The following is a 20,964-nucleotide window of genomic DNA, read 5'->3' as shown; positions in this document are numbered from 1 at the left end:
TGCATTGTCAAATCTGTCGCGTACTACTGGGTAGGAATTTGCCGCGTTAAGGGGACAAGTCCTTTTGTTAGGGCAATTTGAACCGAGTTGTGGGGACATTTCTGAGTCCCCACAACGTTTTTGGTCCCCACTAAATAGGTGAAATATCGAGTGTATGTCCCCACAACTACGGTGCGGCGGGGAGGTAATGTGTTGTCTTACGTGTATAATTACATGTAGAGTACATGTATGTACTGTACATGAGCACGGATGCTTGTTTCATCCTATAAGTTCAGTAGGCTTAGCCGATAGGGTTTCAAAATAAATTTGTAATGGGAGATATATTCCAGAGCACACATGACTGAATTCAGGAGCAATCACTTGATTGAGTCTGGCACAGTGCAGTGGTTTTGCGAATACGTGCACATCTGTGCCTTTTGCCACTCGTATTACTGATGTGCCCCTCATCACTGTCTCATACGTTACATACCGTACCTCCAGACAGACCTACCCTATTCAACATGTGGTACATTCCCGTCAGCGTAATAACCTGTCTGCTGCCCTGTCACATCAATTGCCGCGGTGTTTCCCAAGACGCAGCGGGCAACATCGTTGGATCAGCCATGCAGTTATTGTTTGGCGCATATCAAACAGTGCAGTTCCTAAGCTGAAGGTGTTGTTCCGACTGGATGGAAGGGGCGAAGGATAGCAGTTGCTAGAGAGTTTTGCAGATATTCCATATTTGTCTCGACCTTCATTAAGCGTACCCTTGTGAGTTTCTTGTTAACTCTCTCTGCTGTGTTGTCTTTTGTGCTTTATCAGTTATGAAAGGGTTGGTGAATCTTTAGCATTGTGCATTTCCACAGATTTCTGGACATTGCGCAGATTTCTGGACATTGAATGCACATACAAATGTACATGTATGGTATGCATTCATTAATGGGCAGTTTTTTGTCCTCACACAATATTGTCTTCAGTTTCTGTCCTCATACAATATTGTACACATTGGAAGTACTGAGAGTAAAAAAAGGTGGTTTTTATACTGGCATGCTTCCGGAGGTCGATGTTGTACCTGGTATGTACATGTACACCACTGAGTTTATTAAAGTCTGTGCTGCTTTTTAAAGGCATACCAGTAGTGGTACAATGTACATGTACATGTACGTATTATTTGGGAGCTCTGATGTGGTACTGGTAGGGTACATACAAGTACGTGTACATGTTATCCTCTTGTTACATGGCAATTTTTTCATTTTTTTCTCTATCACTTTGACATAGATACCAGTACCTAAATCCAACCCGCACAAAAAAGGGAATTGTGGGGAATTCAGCATTATCCTTGTTAAGTTTTATTGCCGTGACCTATTTTAAAATTATGTAAAATGTTATTTCTTATAAAATTCCATGATCCTGTGTATTCTGTGATTCAAAATATGCCAAAATATGAACAGAATGAAGGGATTAAATGAAGAGAATAATGGTCTATTGTACATGTACAGCGCATTTTAACTTTAAAAAGTGGTTCAAAAATTATTTGGGAGACTTGCATACATGTACATGTATGACTTTTGAAAGTGTGCCACAGTAGGGAAATTTACCTTTGTCTGATTTCATACCAATCATGCCCATTATCCAGACATACATGTACATGTACCGGTACCGTACACTGTATCACCCTTTGATATGCCTTTCAACTTGTGTGAACAATTTCATATTGTCATGAAATTTACATGTACCGGTAGTAAAATTCAGTGTTCCCCAATGAGGTGCTCTTTTAAAAGCAAATCTTAGGAAATCCAAGAATTTCTTTTCGGTTGAAAGTGGAACTTGTTTTTAAAGGTACATGTAGCACGGAAAGCTTGATGAAATGTCTGTAATTGTGAAATTTTAGATGAAATATATTGTCCTACGTTGTACATGTAGGTATCAGTAGCGAGACACTAGTGGGGAAAATTTGAGTACGCCACATTAGGGGCCACACAACATTAGGCTACATTAACGATGCATGGAAACCTACTTGTTAATCATTGGCTGAAGTTGGCTTTGCATAGTTGACAGTGTGGATTAAGGCCATTAATTAAGTAACAAAATTAGATTGATTACCTCAATAAAAAGAATCTAATCCTGAGCTTGATTCAGAGGCAGTTGCTCTTTAAAATCTGACAGCTGTACAACATGTACACACCTGTGGTGGTACGCATACATGTACACATACATGTATGCGTGTAGGAATAAAGTGATAAGAATAATTTCATGAGGTGAGACATGAAATTTTTCAATTCCATGAGGCAAAGCCAGGTGGAATCGGTCAAATGTTGCATCTACAATGTAGTCACCAAATGGAATTACATGTATTCTTACTATGGCACGGATGTGAAACATTTACTGTTTAGTTTATGTGCATGTACATGTACCTGCATAATTCGGTTGGAACAGATTAGTTCTACATTTTGCAAAACAGATTCGTGTCTGGAACGCTGTGTACCCACTGTTAATAACATGCAATGTTAGACTGGTTTGCCATTTCTTAGGTTTTTTTTCTCTTTCTGACTGGGAAATGTGGCCGGGAACCAGTCAATTGAAATGAAGTTCTATTCAATAGGCATAGGCCTATATATACCGAGGAATAGAACATAAGAACATACATGTACATGTATATGTGTACTAGTAATTATTCAATGACATGTAATCAATGATCCAAGAAAAAGATGATGGGGAGTTATGCAGGTATTGTACAAAAGGGAGTATTTGAAGTTTTAGAGATTTTGCGTCAATTTTTCTTTTCCTTTTTTTAAATATTGTCCTCACAGTTCTAATAATGGTTTAGTTTTCAAATCAGATGTACTGGTACTCTACACACATGTACAAATACATGTGTCTGTAATTACATTTTAGTTATTTACTTGGTGTAGCTGTGCACTCCCTAGCTACTGCAGAACAGTGTAGAAGTTTGATGACATTTAATAAATTTAAATTGCAATATGGTAGATACAAGTTTAATTTTAAAAATCCGTGCATTTACGAAGTTCACATTTCATTAATCTTACCGGTATGTATCAAAGAAATGTACGTGTACCGGGGGTACCTGCGTACATACATTTTCCTGTACATGTACATACCGGTATGTATACCGAAGGGTTAATGTAATGTACCGGTACATGTACATGTACAATGTTTTGAAAGTTGACCTGGTAATGGGAAATTGTCTTCCTACCTTTTCTCTACCAGTGAATTCATTTTCGTTTCACAAAACTTAAAAAACTTTTCCCAATGTGAGAAAAGAGATGTGCAGCTTTTTCCACTAGTGGGAAAAGATGTATGAAGGACAGTAATGTCCATGGTTGATAACATTGATCTGTGCATTTATTGCTCCTCATTGCTGTGCAAACATTCCACAGTTTGTTCAAAATCTTAACGAGTGTCTGTCCAAGTTCATTCATGACACTAATCAGCAGTACAGTACATTTGCCCTATACATGTACAGTACATGTATGCCCCAAACTCCAAAGGTTGTGTGGCGAAGCAAACTAAAGGGGCAGTGATTGACACTGATGAATACGAAAGTATGGTCATGAACTTGAATTTTTGTTTAGATAGTATACACTCACTGATTTGTCTGTTCCCCCAGACCCTTTGTTAAAACAGCAGAAACCAAATGGTATGTACACGTACTTGTCAGTAGGAGGTTAGACAAATACTCAGTGCACATTGTGTCTGATATGCAGATACTGCAGTGATTTGCACTTCAATAAAGTTCACTCCAAAATCTTTCAAGTATGTAGGCTAACTGTAAACTTGCCAGCACATGTAGCAATTCGTGTCTTTTTTTTTCTGTTGTCCATTTTAAGTTGAGTACAGCACTTGCCACTGCTTCCAGAGTTTGAAATTACTTTCATTGTTTTGATGGACAGTATTGGATGTGTTCTTGTTTGCAGAGTGAGAAATTAACTACATTAGAATGAGGCAGAAGTAGCCACCACTGCAACAGAAAGCAAACAACAATTGATAGAGTCGCCGACACAGATCTGCAAGCATGGGCCGCAAACTGAACCTGTCACATCTCTCTGAAGGCGAGTGCCGTCAAATTCTGGATGTCATCCAGCGGGATTACAGCATCAGGCAGAAAGAAAAAGCACGCTTGACGTGAGTGTCAATTTTTATTGCTTTTCCAATGCTTATGTAAACAAATTACGCTTGTGTTGTGTACCAGTATTTGTGCTCGGAGCATTTATTTGCGTATGTACATGTATATCCTACCGGCGTACCTGTATTTTCACACACCTGGAAAAAGTATAAGGTGGAAGCTACAGTTTTGACAGTCAAGTGTCAATGAGTGTCTTGCTTTGCTTGTTATGGTTCAGGATGACTGTGAAGTTACGGTACATTATGTACCGGTTTTATGTACATGTATTACATGTAATTCTGCCATTTTCAGCCTCGTGGAATGTACCGGTGTGCTGTATTCCCAGTAGTTTGTACTGATATATTGTATGGTACCCCATGTACATGTATCCATGGATATACAGTACACGTATGTATTATTATGTTGCTTAAAAATCCTTATAAATGATTGTTGCTTCAATCTGCTGGTACTAGGTATCGGCTACCGGTGTGTACCATACATACTGGTACATGTACTAGTCTGGAGAATAATTCCCCCCCCCCTGGATTAGCTGTAATTGGCTTGGATTAATGTGATTGTTAGGTGCCGAAGACTGAATTGAATTAGTCACTTGATATCCACGCAAGTGATATCCTAGTGCTTGGGGTCACAGTGCATGCCAAAAGGGTACATGTTGTTAACTTGATTATTCCAGTGGATAAGAACTGTGGAAAAAATGGATCAGCCAGTGCCGGCCCTCTGCAACATTCTGTGCAACACCAGATTTGATTTGGATGGGGATACAACTTGTGGTGTGTGTTCTTACAGATCACAATCAAGTGATTCCCAGATATACCCAAGTTATGTAATGTTACATGAACGGTAGCCAGAGTGCACTTGAGTTTTAATACGGGTACCTGACTTAATATTCCCAACATTTCATAAATTTATTGCATTATTGTGCAGTTTTCTTGTTCCAACCCACTTCCTTTTTTTTTTAGTGCTGCCGCCTTTTTGTTTGGTTTTGTCTGTTTAATAGGTTTTGTTTTTTGGTAATTTGTTTATTGTGACCTGTTATCAATCTCTGCAGCAATGCAAATTACCCTGTACGCACCAGTACATGTACATGTACATATGGCGAAAATTCCATTAGACACAAAAGCACTCAACAAAACAGTCAGTTATACATGTACGTACCTGTAGGGAAGTTCGTTGCTTCTAGCTGCCATTGGAAGAATCTGCAGTCTTTAAAAGAAAAGATTGCGTATACTCATGTTTAACAAAAATGATGTGAAACGTTTTGTACTTGGCTTAGTTACGATACTGCACACTGGTGTTGGTACGAGTACACACGTACAATGTACATGTACCGTTACGTGGTAGCGATGTACAATGTACATGTAGTTCAGTCATGTCAGCAGAGTACCGGTACTTGAATATATGTACAGTACTTGTATTAGGATTAATGCATGTGTGTGTGTACAGACTAGTTGGATACTGAAAAATTCCCACTTTCATGTGGAAATGTCCTTTACGGTACCGTGGATAAATCTCTGAGCGAATACCACATGTTCATGTACAGGCACACGTGTACCGGTATATGTACATGTATGACATTTTATCACTAAGTGATCAAATGCTTAATTCTCAGAATTCATACCGGTAATTGTTTAATTGATAAGGTGCAACAGTTTGACGCTTAATAAATGCCGAAGCAAATAATGTACATAGCACAATAGAAAGGTGAACATTGGTACACCTGTACATGTACGTGTACCTAGTAATGCACACACAGTGTTAGCTTCATACATGTACAGTACTATGCTGATATTACTGGCTGAATGTGTTTACATGTACACGTATATAATGTGTCAACAAGGGATCCTGAGCTGTTGCAGACAGCCAATCAGCTGCTTTGGTGGCAACTTTATTATGAATATTCATTGTAATCTGTCAGTGCTTGTAGATAGACAGGGTGGTGAAATATACATGTACCTACAGGTGTACTTTAAGGTGTAGCTCTCCAGGTGTACGTGTAGCTCTCCTATGTGTAATAGTCTAACAATTTATAATTGCAGTAGTCTGTGTTAGCATGGCTCTGTAAAGCCAGTTGATCCAATTACATTGCAAATTGTGACAAGAAAAACTGAGGAATCTGCCCTATGCTTAAAAGTATCAACATGACCAAGAAGGGGGACTTGGAGGATTAGGTGGTATTTTTAACAGCTTTCTTTATCTGCAGGTACATGCATACGTGCAGAATTTGAAGGAAGCATCTTGTCTAAAATATATGTAATTTTTTAAAAACTAAGGATACTAAATGGGATCCAGTGAATGATTGTGTCAGCCAATCACATGACAGAATTTGGGCCAATGAGAGATCTTCTGTGACAAGACATTTAATCAATGGGACATCTTCTTAAGTTGAGGGATGGCATGATGGATTTATTTCAGGAAATGTAATTTTGAGTTCAGTTTTTCACAGCCTTTATGGAGTAAACATCAAATGCAACTTTCAAACGTTTGATTACTTTTGATTAATATTTCAGGTTTAGTGTATTCATGATAGAGTTTCAGGGTCTGGTGTGCCCAAATGTTATTCAGTATCTATGTGGTGATCGAGCCAGGTGTGTTATAATTGTTACATTAACATGGTCGGGGGTGCCATGTTTAACTTTGTATAATGGTGGGCCAGGGGTAGCCTAACTGGGATGGACTGGTGCGCCATAAAAGTGTGCATGTATGATGGTCTGGTGAGCAATACTTGTAGCACGGTCTGGTGTGCCCTCTTTAGTAGTAACATGGTCTTATGTTTATGGTGGGCCTGGTGTGCCCTACATGTATTTCATGGCTGGGTCTGGTGTGCCCGATGAAAATGCAATTTTGCTGACTGTTTGCCCTCAAAACTTCTGGTATCTGGCAATCTTCAGCAAGTTTTGAAAATAAAACAAAGCTGTGGCAGAAAGACAAACACAGTGACATGTGTGTGCAGTGACTTATTTCAGTCTGAAAATAAGTACCATACATGTACATGTATGTACTGTACATGAAACATTATCGGTATCTTCTAGCAAAATTGCACTCTCAATCTGATTGGTCGATCCATGGCAACAAACAGTCTGATTGCACGTACGGTTCATACTAGTATCAAACCCTGCGTAATGCGCTATTCTAATTCCATACATTGCACTATTTTTATGCTAAAAGCAAAATGTACAGCTGCAAAATTTTCTGTAAATTCAAGTTGGCGTGTTTGCATGCATAGTCTTTCTGCAAATCAAGTTTGCTGGAAGATAAATTCGTTATCACGCTTTGGCTTGTAGAACATGGAATAATGGACAGGTCTGTCATGCGTCTGTGTCTTGTACATGTACAGGACACAGATGCACATTAGTCTGTGTTCCATTTGCACTCTTGTGACTTATACCTACATGTACATGTACATGTACCCGGTACGTTGCACCATGAACAAGATTGCTTAATTTGCCTGATACCAGTACCGTATGTATATTAAATGCACCCTTTCAAATGAGAGGTTTTCATAAATCCTCCATGGACAGATGTATCGGTATGATGCACAAATTACAGGTAACTGTTAATTATTTATGTGTTTCCATAGCATCAATGCTCCATTCAGTGTACCTGTACAGGTGATGTTGCCATATGAGAGTGCATTTGTGGAAGCCACAGTGACCAGATGAGCCACTTGCTTGCAGCCCTGGTACATTTATTACTACCTATAATTAGTCCCCTTTTGCATGAAGACCTCTTGGCTGAAACAGACCAGTGGCTGCTCTACATAATCAATATTTAGGCCTACTGATCTGGGGATAAATATTTACTGGTATTTGAGCTCACTGACTCATTACTTGTGAATCATACTTGTAGATTTAATTATCATGATCTGTACAGTATGAAAGGTACATGTACATGTAGCTGGGTGTACAACTGGTACACTGCAGTACATGTACCGGTACATGTACATGTCAGTACTGTGATAGCACATTCACTCTCAATGACACTTGCCAAGTTAATTGATGTGTCAGCAAAACAATGCTGAGTGGTGGAGAGGACTACAGGTAGACTAGTATGGCACTTGAGAATTGTCAGTATCCAATATCTTCTGCACATCTTGTCAGAATTTCATTGCACTGCCTGAAGGGAGCAGTGTTAGGGATGGAATGACAAGTCAGACTGACAAGCATAAGAAGGTTTTTATCCCAAATCCCTTTAGACATGTTAGAGCTACAGTACTCAAAAATGACTATCACTAATTTGATGGAGTGAAGTTTTTCTTTAATTTGTAAAAAGTCAGTATATTTTTGGTGGCTTTGGAGCAGCTGTGTGGTTTACCTGTACATGTACTGGTACATGATGTACATGTACATGTATGTCCAATTCACAACCCTTAATGTGGATGGAAATCATAGTTTATCAAGAACTTTGCAGCAGGGATCTACATACATGTTCCTGCATACCAAGAGGTGACATGATTGAAAAGGACGAAAGAAAAAAAACCATCAGCATGGTGTAAAAGCACTTTTCTTCTCTTATTGGAGGTTGTTATGCTTGGTTTCTTCAGCACATGTCAAATCACGGCAGCTAAGACAGCCTGAGCAGGTGTTCGGGTGTGTAGTAGTTAATAATATTAGCATGGATGGATTGAGACAGTACACTTGGTAATGGCCACTGTCGAGACAAAAGTTTTTCATCAGATAATTTAGCAGTTTGTTTTTTGGATGAATTTGGGACATACCTTAAATACATGTAGTTTTGGCTACAACTGTAGTCCAGAGTTTCCTGATAAAAATAAATTGTCTCCTCAACATGGGGGCCAGCCAGGGTGCATTTACATGTACATGCATACAGTACATCCATGCACACTTGCACTAGGCAGGACCCATTTGATGCCATTAACACATTTTGCGTTGTATGATGTTTGTTGTATTAATTTACAGATGATATCCTAGGATCATTATCCAGTGAAATATGAAACAGTGGAGTAATGCAATACCATAAAGAACAGCTTATTTGTTGTTTAACCTACGGCATATTGTCTGGTAAAATGGGACTGTTTGACAAACACATATATCACATACATGTACAAGTTATGCCATAAATCATCACTGGATACATGTACATGTACAGTGTGCTATGATATCCATGCTTACAAAGTTTTTGTGATGTGCCAGTTGTGGAAACTGGAGCGGCAAGATGTGCAGACATGTACCGTACAAACAAGTATAAACTTTGGGCACCTGTTCATTGACATGCATTGTACATACCCGGTATGTACATGTACATGTTGCAAGCATTGGTACATGTACACTATCCACAATACCCACTTGAAAGCTATATGTTGATTGCATGTTGTTGCTTTTATATTCACAGACTAAACTGCAGTACTGTACATATCGTAAGGATGGCAGTCACGTGTGTTACCCCAAAGGTTCTACACGTCAATTTGTTTAAGTGTCGCGACACCCAAAAACATTTTTCACATGTGAACAAATATGCTACTTTAGCTGTAGTGTTGATGAAACAGCTAGAACACTTTTGCTTTGACATAAAACTGGGCATTGATTTTTATTTTAACCCTAACAGTCCCAAATCCTCCAATTTCAATACTATTTTACATACACCCTAGGGGGTTAGGGTTAATACATTAATCCAGCCAGCCTCCTACATGTAGCTAGCAAGCCTCCACACAGATTCATGTAGTCATTGTAGATGATTGTACCAGTACATGCATGTATGTCAGTATCAAGAACAATGGAAGAACAGGTTGTTGGTGCTTAAGACATGGCAAAAATGTAAAATCATCAGGGAAACTCTGTTATCTACATGAACATGTAGATGGTCGCATAACCATGTACATAGACAAGCACATTATAAATGAACATACATGTTCGTGAAGTAAACCGTAATTCCTGCAATTATTCTGCCCTTAATCTGCAAGTTACCATGGTTACTGGGGAAAAAGATTTTATGTCACTTGCAGTTTGAAGAAATACTAAAATTGAATTCAACATGAAATCAGGTCTTCGGCATACATGAACATGTACAAAATGTAGCTGCTCGCTTTAAATGAGATTAACCCAACATTTGGTTTGGGCTGGGCACAAATAAGCATGTGTGAGGCAAGGAGTGGTTGCATGAAGGGTAAATAATGTCTGGCTGAGCTGGCTGGGGCCCCAAGTGGGAGAAAATGTGCTCTTGATATTTAAATAACTGAATAAATAAAAATGGGTTTTTCTACTTCAGTGGCCTGTTTGCAGGATGATATGAGTTTGGATTAGTGCTGTATCACTGCATGGGGAGGATTGACTGGTTCAATCATTGATTCAGGTCATGGTTGTATGGGGTAGTCAGGATTAATTTAATAAAAAGGGAAAAAGTAACACACGTGCATGATAACGTACCGTACCGGTACATGTACATTACAATAGACAGACCATACAGTGCATACCTTACATGTACAGTATACTTGGCTTGGAAACGCAATCAGATTTTAAACTTTCATTGTACACAGTTTTGTTCAGAGGCCCAAAAATGAAGAAAAAAATGACAAGATGACATACCCAGTTAGCTGTAAATGCACACCAGTACATGTACACTGTATGCTACCTTGGTTACAAATGCAACTGTGAATGCTGTATCAATGTAATCTGGATTTTGGTTCAGTCAAAGGTCTGGGGGGGGCGGTAATCCTGTCTTCTGTATAATCCAAAACTCATTGGTTTTTGCACATGTGCGATACAAATCATGCATTGTGTTTAATGTACATCTGTGTTACATAAAAAATGTAGGAAAATGGGGTTGCTATATAACAGCAACATTTTTATGGCTTTCTTTCTTTCCCCCATCAAAACATAAAACAAAGCTTGTAATCAGTTTTTATACATGTACATTGTACATGTATGTAAGATTTGAGTCAAGTTTACATGTTCTTGCACTAGTATGATGTGCCGGTAGATTTGCATACCGGTAACTACATTGTACATGTACATGTACCATACATGTTCAGATGTTTGTTACATTTACATTTATGTAAAAATGTATACTTTTTTGTAGGGCCCATCAATATTAGATTTTCAAAAATTGGCACATGGCAAATCCAGTATCCAGTATGAGTATGATATTCCTGTGCATTTTTAGCAAAACTCAAAACAAACTTCTTTTACCTGGAGGTCACACTTCATTCCAGGCAAGAGGTGCAGTGGTGCAGAGGGACAGAAAATAAAGATTGATTATGGTACAATTTGTTTACGTACAGTACATGTATCTATCTCTGATAACAACACCTTAAAGGTAAGTGATATCCTGTACTGAGGAATAAACCATTAGAAGCAACAAAAGGAAGAAAAATATGATGTTGACGGTCCAGCTGTCAGAGGCGGCCAAGAATTCCAGCATAACGGGAGAACATTGAACACAAAATGTTGGTCTTTATGCTTTTACGTATTTCCTATCACAGGCACAGTGTGCTGCTACATTGTGCTCATAATTTCATTTTTAGCAGAATTACCCGACAATAACAGTCGCATTAACTCAAAGTAAAGATTCATTCTGTGACGATAGAACTTGCTTTCAGTATTTTTCGATATCATTCTCGAATTTGGGATTTTGATATTTCAATATAATTACAAAATTGGTATTAGCTACGGAAAGTCCGATTATGATGATTTGAAAGTATCGAAAGATTATAGTATCACATGTACATGAACATGTACATGTAGTTCATCGACAGATTCTAAAACAGGTTTGATGAACAGAGTAGGCCAGATGTGTGCATGCTGATGTTAGGAAGTTCATTCATTGTGCTCCTAATCTTAATTTCTGATGAAAGATTCAAATGATTAGAAGGGATTAGCTCTTAGTGAAGTACATGTACATGAATGGGTGTACATTGTACATGTACAGTGCAGACAAAAACTTTTGCACTAGCTAGTAGAACTCTAGAGCTATGTGTACTTGGACTGTGCGTGCACCCTAGTACTGTACTGTACTGTACTGTATGTGAGTCCAAGATGTAATTACCCTGTCTGTCTTTTTCACTGTCATTCGTCATACTGCCCTTTATTCATATACCGGTACCTAGATCCTCCCGTCAGCCTGTTTTTGTAAAGCCACGACAGATGAAGGTAATTACATTGAGGAATATGAGTTGTGCTGCAGGGTATTGTGTTTCATAATAGTATTCAGCTTTGAAAGTGGCGCTTTTATTTTGAGTTGGATGCAAGTAAAATATAGTGCCCTTGGACAAACTTGTCAAGATTATACCATCAGGATACACTGTCCAGGCAGGAGCATTGGATATGAAAGTCTTGGAAGGTGACTGACGGTTGAGGTAATGATTTTAAAGGCCTGGCAGTGCTCGCACTCAGAAAACTGATCCTGCCATGTACACGTAAAATACAAATTAGCACCTTTATAAAATGATTATTTGGGGATACTGGTAAAATTTTTACATGTAAGCATATCGAGTACATTTGGTGGACATTTGGTTGGCTACCAGTGCAAATCAAATGGAGTTGAATTCATTTTAAGTTTTACGTCAAAGTGTTTGCACCAGAGGACTTCATATCAAAATTTCTCTCAACAAGGAAAATTCAGTATATTTTTCAACTGATGTATTTTAAAGAACTTTTAAACAATATGAGCCATGAAAAAAGAGCACAAAATTGACCGAAACTGATCAGAAAGGTTTGTCTCTCTTCATTGTCTTAACTGTTTATTATCACTCTCACTGGACCAGCAGATGTATCTGCCAGGTCTTACATGTACATGTATACCTTTCAACCACTGAAAATAATCTTTAAGTTTGGCTGCATCAAAAATGTATAATGAGTTCCTTGCGAACGTCATATTTGACGTAATTTTGATGACGCTCGAGAAGTATGACGGAAAATGCATGATGTTCGACAATGTTGAAAACGTCACATGTAGTGCTTGAAAATTCCATGGGTATTGTTCATTTTGTGGCTTATTTTGGAGCTATCCCCAGTGAAAACTGATCAAAATTAACAACTCTGAACATTAGATTTTCATCATGAAATCGTATTTTATGTGTTGGACGTCATTTTTTTGTGAACGTCGTTCAGTTTGACAGATTTTCTTTTGAGACACCTTGGTATGAAGAGAAAAATCCTGGAGTGTCACCATTACGTGGAGGGGCTCATGAATATCAAATGAAAAAGAGGGTGCACTATCTGGGTTTATGTCAAGGGGCAAACAGCCCACGATGCAGCAAAATGTTTCTCTAATGTCACCGTGAGATATTAACGGACGCCGCAAAATTGCCATGATGGGTATTTTGGACTGCGGTCTTCGGAAGCATACTTGAAGAAAATGTGATTGGTCCTGTTACATGTATAAAAAGATGATGGTTTGGTTTGTTTTTTTGCACATTTTTTAAAGCTTGTGTTGACCATCGAATCGAATGACGTTTGCCTCTCCCGACTTTGGGACCCGATTATTTGTGACAGATATTTTTAAATCTGTGATTATGGTTTTAATATGTGTAAATATTATCACTTTTCACCACATACAAATCTGTGTAAAATAACCGTGGTGATTATTACTTCCCGGTAACTTTTATTTGGCTAGGATTTCAACGGGTTGTTCACGGGTTGTTTGAGACTAATATCAGTCAACTCCGATTAGGCCATGAGAATGAACATCCCGGATTTCCATCCAGACAATTTTGAAAACCCATGAGACTTTTTTTCATTATTAATTAGTTGATGTGCATACCGCACCTCGATAGCGAGTACGTATCCATGCAAAGGGAACCAACCTTGAAAGTAGACTAGCGTTCAGTCCGTCTTGCATTACCCCATTTGTACACGGGCGCGCTACAGACTCCCTATTTACGTTGCAGCCACTTTTTAATCATTCCCAACGGGAAAAATAACTATTTTTTGGAAAATGAAGAAATTTGTTGGTGGCTTTCAGCGGTACATACATGCGGGCGGTGGATGGAAATCCGGAATATTTATTCTCATGGCCTTCAGTTTTCATCAGAATGTGTACAAACTTATGTGGTCTGCATACATGGCATACATGTATGGGCTCTGAGTGCACTGCAGCAGTGGTGGGGCCCAGTATCTCACTGTGTCACCGTTTATCAAGTGCGCACATGCACGGCATGCACATGTAAATGTATTTGTACATGCATGCTCAGATGATTCTTTTTTCCTTGCAGGGAACTGCAAAAACTTGTCAAGGATGAGGAACAGAAGCGGCTGGTCATGTCTCGCCAGAAGCAGTTCAACGGGAAGTACTGCATCTGCTGTTTCTCTTCCTTTGGCCTGATCTTCAACAAGCGCACCAAGTGCAAGTCCTGTGGTTTCTTTGTCTGCAGAGACTGTTCTGTCAAGGTAGAAGGAGAGAAGGACATGATATGCTTGGGATGTAGCCAACAGAGGTCAGTTGTATGTCATCGTATGTAAGGTCCCAGTTTGCCATCAATTAGGGGACCATTCTTTTTCGTGTCCCTGTCACAACTGACATATGATTTTGGAAGTTAGGAAAACATTTTCTAATTTCTAGGAGTGACGAATTAATGCAAATCAGCTGTCAAACAAATAGTAATAGTTTGAAATCAATTCCAGTGATACTTCAGGTCAGATGTAACAGCGACACAAAAATGTCACACTTTTGGACTCCTAATTTCTGGAATCACCGGTACCCTGATGCATATACACTGTATGCTTAATTAAACCTTTTTACCCGGTATATACAGTATGTACTGTGCAATGTTTAGGACACAGCCCATTCAGGCTCCCCTCCCACGTAAGCCCTGCCACTCCCACAGCCTTCAAAAACCAGTTGTTGGAAGATTTTGCAAGATTGAGCAAGGTGCACATGTAATGTATGCATCGTGTGTCTGTTGGTAGTGGTTACTTACATGCTATGGTACTTCACTTTGGACTTGGTTTTCCAACAGTACATGTATATATCAACAGAACTTTGGAAGAGGAAAGACTGTGCCATTGATAAGCACACAGTAGAAAATCTCTTAAGATTCTTTAACAGCGACCAGGGAGTTGGCGGGAATGCTTTTCGCTTCTTGTAAAAGTCACTTTGAGTGGGAAAAAATGTAGCGTGTTACAAAGTTATGCATACACTGTGACAAATAATATCAGTACTCATACTGGTACATGGACTTGCTAGACACCGCCTCAGTGGTGCTTGACCAGTTATGCAAAGATGAGGATAAATCATGAATATTAAAAGTGCTTAAATATCACCCTCAAATTACACCAAATGAATACTCTCCCCTTAATTCCCCCCCAAACACAGTCACAAGCTTGATGTCAAAAATGTTGATGCACAGTGTGCATAGAGTTTATAGTGAAAAAAAAAGCAGCACGACCCTCATCAGTCACAGTGCTACATGTACCTTGTTTGTCTAGAAAGCCTTAGGCATCGGCCTTCTTCCCCTCCTCCCTCGAGAGTGAGAACCTCTCTGCTAGGGTTACAAGTCCCTCGGACGGAGCAGAGACAGGATGGGATGCGGGACAGGGCTAAGTGAATTAGACACAACACCTGTGGAAATCTGCCGAGGATTCCTGGGCAGTCTGCATGGCTTCTAATTATTACTGACTCCGGAGATGGGAGAAGCTTGGGCCGGGGGATGAGGGAACGTGATCAATGGATACGGTGACTTTTGGGAAAGTGATACATGGGCTTGAATGTAAGAGACAGAAGGGTTGTGGCACTTTGATACAGGGATTTGTTGAAAGCTCTGTAATGTACTGTAGAAGGATTTGCAGGCTTGAAGAAGCCCAAACTAAGCAATGTATCAAGCAGAACTTGCTCATGTACATGTACATGTACAATACATGTACATGTACAAGTACCATGTTGAGTTGCCAAATGATGGTACATGTATGTACCTCTGTCTTAAGGAATTTATCCACAGAAACAAGCTGAACAATTTCAGAAGATGATGGGCCTACTGTAAAACTGTACAGTTAACGTACGTAAATGATATCGTTTGCAAACGCTCCGTCCCCTTCCTTTTGTTAACTGCGTAAATGCTAATGTGAAGTTTGTGAAGGTACATACTGGATGTACATGTACCAGTAAGTACATCTACATGTACGTAGTCTGGTTAGCGGTCCCGCATCACCTTAAACACTGTGGGGACAGGAACAAGTCTGTTATATGAGCGCAATCATTGATTGAATTCCCTGGTATATGCACGAAATGTATAATGGGTACCACACAAACCTGACTAAAGGACCGCAAATGTTTGTTCTCAAACTTCCCCAAACCCTTTTGTTTTGCATGCGTATGCCTGTGCATGCTAGCATCGGTAGAATGAGATGTCTCACGGTGAGTGTGACATGTGGAAATGTTGCCCTGCCATGTGATCGTTCTGGGCCAATAAACGGACAGTATCCAAGACAAAAGTATGACAAATGTAATAGATGACCTTAACCTGATGTTACATGTAAAAATCCACCAACTATGACCTTAAAACTGATCAACTTGTTAGGAACACATTGCATCATAACACTGCATTGAAAAACCAAGTGGCTGATTAAAACAAAAAGGGAGGTACGTGTACCATATTAGCTGAAATGTTGGCCGAACTGTTTAAAATTGTCCATCTAGAATGCATAAAGTACATGTACCGGTACATGCACCAGTACACATGGTACATGTATGTGACGTGTGACATGTTGCATGTTTCTGTTCACGGTTCTTCAAATCCAGAACTTGTACCAGATACGGTATATATTACATGTAAAGTCACATTGTAGGTACATATACATGTATGTACATGTACCAGGCATCTGAATTCTTTGGAATCTGCACTTAGATGTATATGTAGTCACGAACAAACATGGTAAAAGCAGACTTTTACATGCAGTTTATTTGTGATTGACCCTGCACATGAAGGTTCCACAAATGACTCCGAGTGCCAAAAAAGCAATTGGATTTTAGAAAGAGATGCGTGAGGTACACGTACATTAATGTCCATGTATGTGTACCGGTACATGTACGTGTGTAGAATGTAATGTACATGTATGCACGCTTTCATGATGCACTCTGTATTGCACAATATTCAGATTGCATGCCTCATCCTTAATGAAAATTTTTACGTGCACAGGTCTACACGTAATTGCTATGAGCCGGGTTATTCACCCACCGGCTCTCGCTTCGTGGAACAAACTCATTGATCAAGCTGATTCATCACAAACGTCATGTGATTGGTTGGCTGTTCCTTGTAAATGGTCTGGTGATCATATTCTGGCTTAGTCTAAGTAGGTCAAGGATTACAGCATCTCGGCGGGTTTCTCATTTTAAGTTTGCCTACGTGCTTTTTCAGTTACCTTTAAATGGCCACGTACTGGTACATGTTCATGTACATGCATCTACATTTACATACATGTACATCATATGAATAATTTTTGCTGAGTTTGAACTGTGTAGTAATGTTTTGAAGGAAAGTTGTTTGAGTCTTATGATTAGGCATACACGTACATGTACATGTAGATCTGTTGATTATATTAAAAAACCTTGTGTAGCCTGTGATCATGATGGGTGATACATGTGTATTTATTTTTGTTGTGTTATTCTTGTAATCTGATACTGAGTAACGGTACACATGTACAGGTACAATGTACATGTAGGCCTATAGCGTGGGTCATGGGAATTGTACAGTACTGGACATGTACATTTATGCATTTATCGGTATGTGCACATCTACATGTATACATTATGGCTTTGTAATTTCCCTTATTTACATGTACCGGTAGCTTAATTTTGTAAAGTAAATGTACATTTAATTGTGAATTTCTAAAAGAGAGTGTACAAAATAGTAACCATCAGCACATTCTGGATTTGATTTTTAGGGAGCTACAGGTGCAGGTGTGTGAGTGGTTCTACGGTCAGATCCGGAACCGGTTCCGTCGTTTCGGAAGTGCCAAAGTAGTCAGGTCACTTTACAAGCGAGACAGCCAGTCATGTAAGTTCACTGGAGAAGAACAGAAAGTTGCCTCTTCAAAAACAAAAACCACATTGCATGTGAGGAAGAAGAATACCGTACCGTGATAGGGGATGTACATGTACATTTATGTACGGTACATGTATATGTGAACAGGGTATCTGAGTACTACATGTACCTGACTGATCATTAATGTCAGGAACTGGTTCTAAATTACAGAATGTACAGTGTATGAATACTCGAAACCATCCATGCAAATTAACTAGAAGCTTTTTAAATGAAGAAAGGTTTTTAAAAGGTTTTGTGGAAAAATTAAAAAAGGAAGCACATACAATGTTCAAACAGATTTGACAATTGTTCCAAGGTTGTTGAAGAACATTTCTTGCGAAATATAATTGCTAATTTGAATCAATTTTCATATTTACTTTGTAATTTTTTTTGTACTTGGGCCAAGGTGTCTTTAATGGTTACCTGGGATACCAGTCTTTTATTTAAGAGAGTACCGGTACCTACATGTACATGATATAGTTTGTGGCTTGTTTTCCATTCTCAACCATTAATACGCTCACAGCTGATAGCGTAGACCACAGCAGCTCTGCAGATTCTGGAGTGTACCACCAGCTCAGCCCACCGGCCAAGGAGATGCTGTCTGGAGAAGTCACCAAAGCCTTCCTGGAGACCCTGGAAAAACAGACCAGCACAGGTTGGTACATGAACGGTATGCATGGTGTATGATGTCAAATATCAAACTGGGCCGGCTTAGGAACTCCACCTTTCAACAAGAACTGTGACAGTATTCAGTTCACCTCTTGACAACTTGTAAATGGAACATCCTCCCCCAGACATGACAGCTTTACAATGTATCTGACATCAAATTATTCCAACAGAGTCTGGATCAAATATGGATGGATGAGTTAGTCAGAATTAAAAGCTCATTTCAAAATTTAATAACACCCCCCACTACACTGACCTACATGTACACATTATTACCACCATCTGGTTGTGTTTGCATTTTATGCAGCAGAAAGCAGAAATGACTTAGCCCATGACACAGAATGTTTTTCTTTTTGTTAGATGGGGATGATTTTACTAATGTTGTTGGGGAAGTTAATTAGAATGATAGTTATTCCTTTAACATCTCCACCCTGTTGATGAGTCTCTGATATCAAGTTCAGTTGGCCCTTGGCAATTTGTAGAGAATTCCTACATGTAGGCTTATCAGCCTTCTCTTTTCCATATCAGGATGTGATCATGTGACCTGGTTTGCCTGCCTACATGTAATTCGCAGATTGTGTATCGGAAGCCAAGATTATAACTGTGCACCAGGAAGGTTACAAAATCACACTAGGTATAATTACCAGGTTACACTGATACCATTGAGTGGCATGTAGAATATCAAAAGTCAAATCTACATGCACATGTACATGTACAAAAAACAAGCAGTACATACATGTACATGTACATGTATGCTCTCAGTGAAGTACATGTATAATGTACATGTACAGTACAAGTACATAGAATCTCACCCCCCCCCTCAAATTTGCCAGTTCTTAACCTGTGCTGATTTGTGTCCATATACATGCGGACAAAATGGGCAAAATGAAAAGTCTTGGCCCCAAAGTGGACTTTGCCCTTCCTGTTGTCTTCAAAGATCTGTCCAAAGGATTCTGCAAACATGCCTCCAGCTTTCTCTGGATCTGGGAGCATTTCTCCGTTGCCCTATTTGCTGTGCACTCCAGCAGTTGATACATGTACATGCATTTATGAACAGTACATCCAAAGGACAGATCGTTCCAAATGAATAAAACCTGCTAGAGCTCAGTTTCCTGCATTCCACTTTTGGGGCATTAAGTATCGCTCAACAAAATCAGGTGGCTGGATTCAAGTGTTTACAGAGAGATGATCATACAAATTTCACGTCAGTCTTGAAAGTTTCAAGAATTTCTTACAAAGTGCAACTCTGTGATTTATGGTATGTGTATACAGATTCCTTTAGTTAATGACCCAAATACATGTACATGTATTTAAAGGCCCCTCATCTAGAGACCTAAAATTGTAATGAATTCAACAAATTAAATCATGAGACTGACAAACTACTCCTATAAAATGGTTAAATTAAAGTCCTTTTTATTCGTAACTTCTGCTTTGCTAGAAACAGTTTATTTTTGGAAGCTAGGTGTATGTTTTTAATTTTTTTAATTTGAATTTATGCTGATGTGTTAACTTATAGCAGGGACATCAGAATACATGCACATGTATACATGTAATTTGAAAGGTATTTCCATTCACGGTAAATATCCCAAAAGAGCGTGGCAGGTCTAGTTTAGGGTATGACCTAAGCAATTGCATGGCCACTTAGTTGCATCATCTTTCTGTGCAGGGGGTGCTGTGTTCAAGGACTGCCCACAATGAATCAATAAATTTGCCTGCAATAAATTTGGATCTTTATTTTCTAACTGTTCTTCTTTTTATTCTGTTGCTCTGATGCGAGCTTCTGTATGACTTTGCCTTGCATTAATTGTTCTTATTGCCATCTACAGTTACCAAAGACCTTCTTGGTGTTCCATACAAAGCCTTGCTTGAAAGTGAGTTTACAGCAGCTCTGTTTTGATAATTCTAAAAATGCACCATCCCACCCATTTATCATTCTTCTTTGTTCAGTGCCTTTTCAGACAATGCTATGCATTTTCGTTTTTTTTTTCATTTTGCACCTTTTTGTACCTTTTCCATGTGGTCTTGTGTTGTGCTTCATGTATTTTGATTTTAAATTAAATGTGGGACCTTTAAGCAGTTAAGGTTGATATGTACATGTACAGTTGTGACTTGATTGTGAGCAGGTCATGGTTTCAAATCTAGCAGCTCGGTGTACATAAAATACATACATGTACCGGTAGCCTATGGGCCTCCACTTGCTGGAGTG

At 39.0% G+C, this 20,964-nt stretch overlaps 1 protein-coding gene across 9 annotated transcripts in view; it reads left to right on the top strand.

The window, feature by feature from the left end:
- The window catches only part of LOC110973037 (uncharacterized), a 63,298-nt gene that overhangs the window by 16,979 nt on the left and 25,355 nt on the right, over positions 1 to 20,964 (top strand). For 6 of the 9 annotated variants that reach the window (XM_022223457.2, XM_022223454.2, XM_022223448.2 and 3 more), the window contains 5 exons: positions 3,915 to 4,122; positions 14,289 to 14,510; positions 17,953 to 18,065; positions 18,616 to 18,747; positions 20,585 to 20,629. In XM_022223457.2, the coding sequence (XP_022079149.2) occupies positions 4,013 to 4,122; positions 14,289 to 14,510; positions 17,953 to 18,065; positions 18,616 to 18,747; positions 20,585 to 20,629 (622 nt within the window). In that variant the 5' untranslated portion in view covers positions 3,915 to 4,012. Of the gene's footprint in view, positions 1 to 486; positions 751 to 3,663; positions 3,754 to 3,914; positions 4,123 to 14,288; positions 14,511 to 17,952; positions 18,066 to 18,615; positions 18,748 to 20,584; positions 20,630 to 20,964 lie in introns of those variants that run through there. The other 3 variants (XM_022223449.2, XM_022223453.2, XM_022223456.2) reach the window with 3 other exon arrangements.

The sequence above is a fragment of the Acanthaster planci genome, linkage group LG03, assembly GCF_054643075.1.
Source record: "Acanthaster planci isolate LZ-2023a linkage group LG03, COTS_SCS, whole genome shotgun sequence".
Classification (NCBI taxonomy): Eukaryota; Metazoa; Echinodermata; class Asteroidea; order Valvatida; family Acanthasteridae; genus Acanthaster; species Acanthaster planci.
Note: the sequence above shows the minus strand (reverse complement) of the source record. Positions and strands in the feature narration are given on the sequence as shown.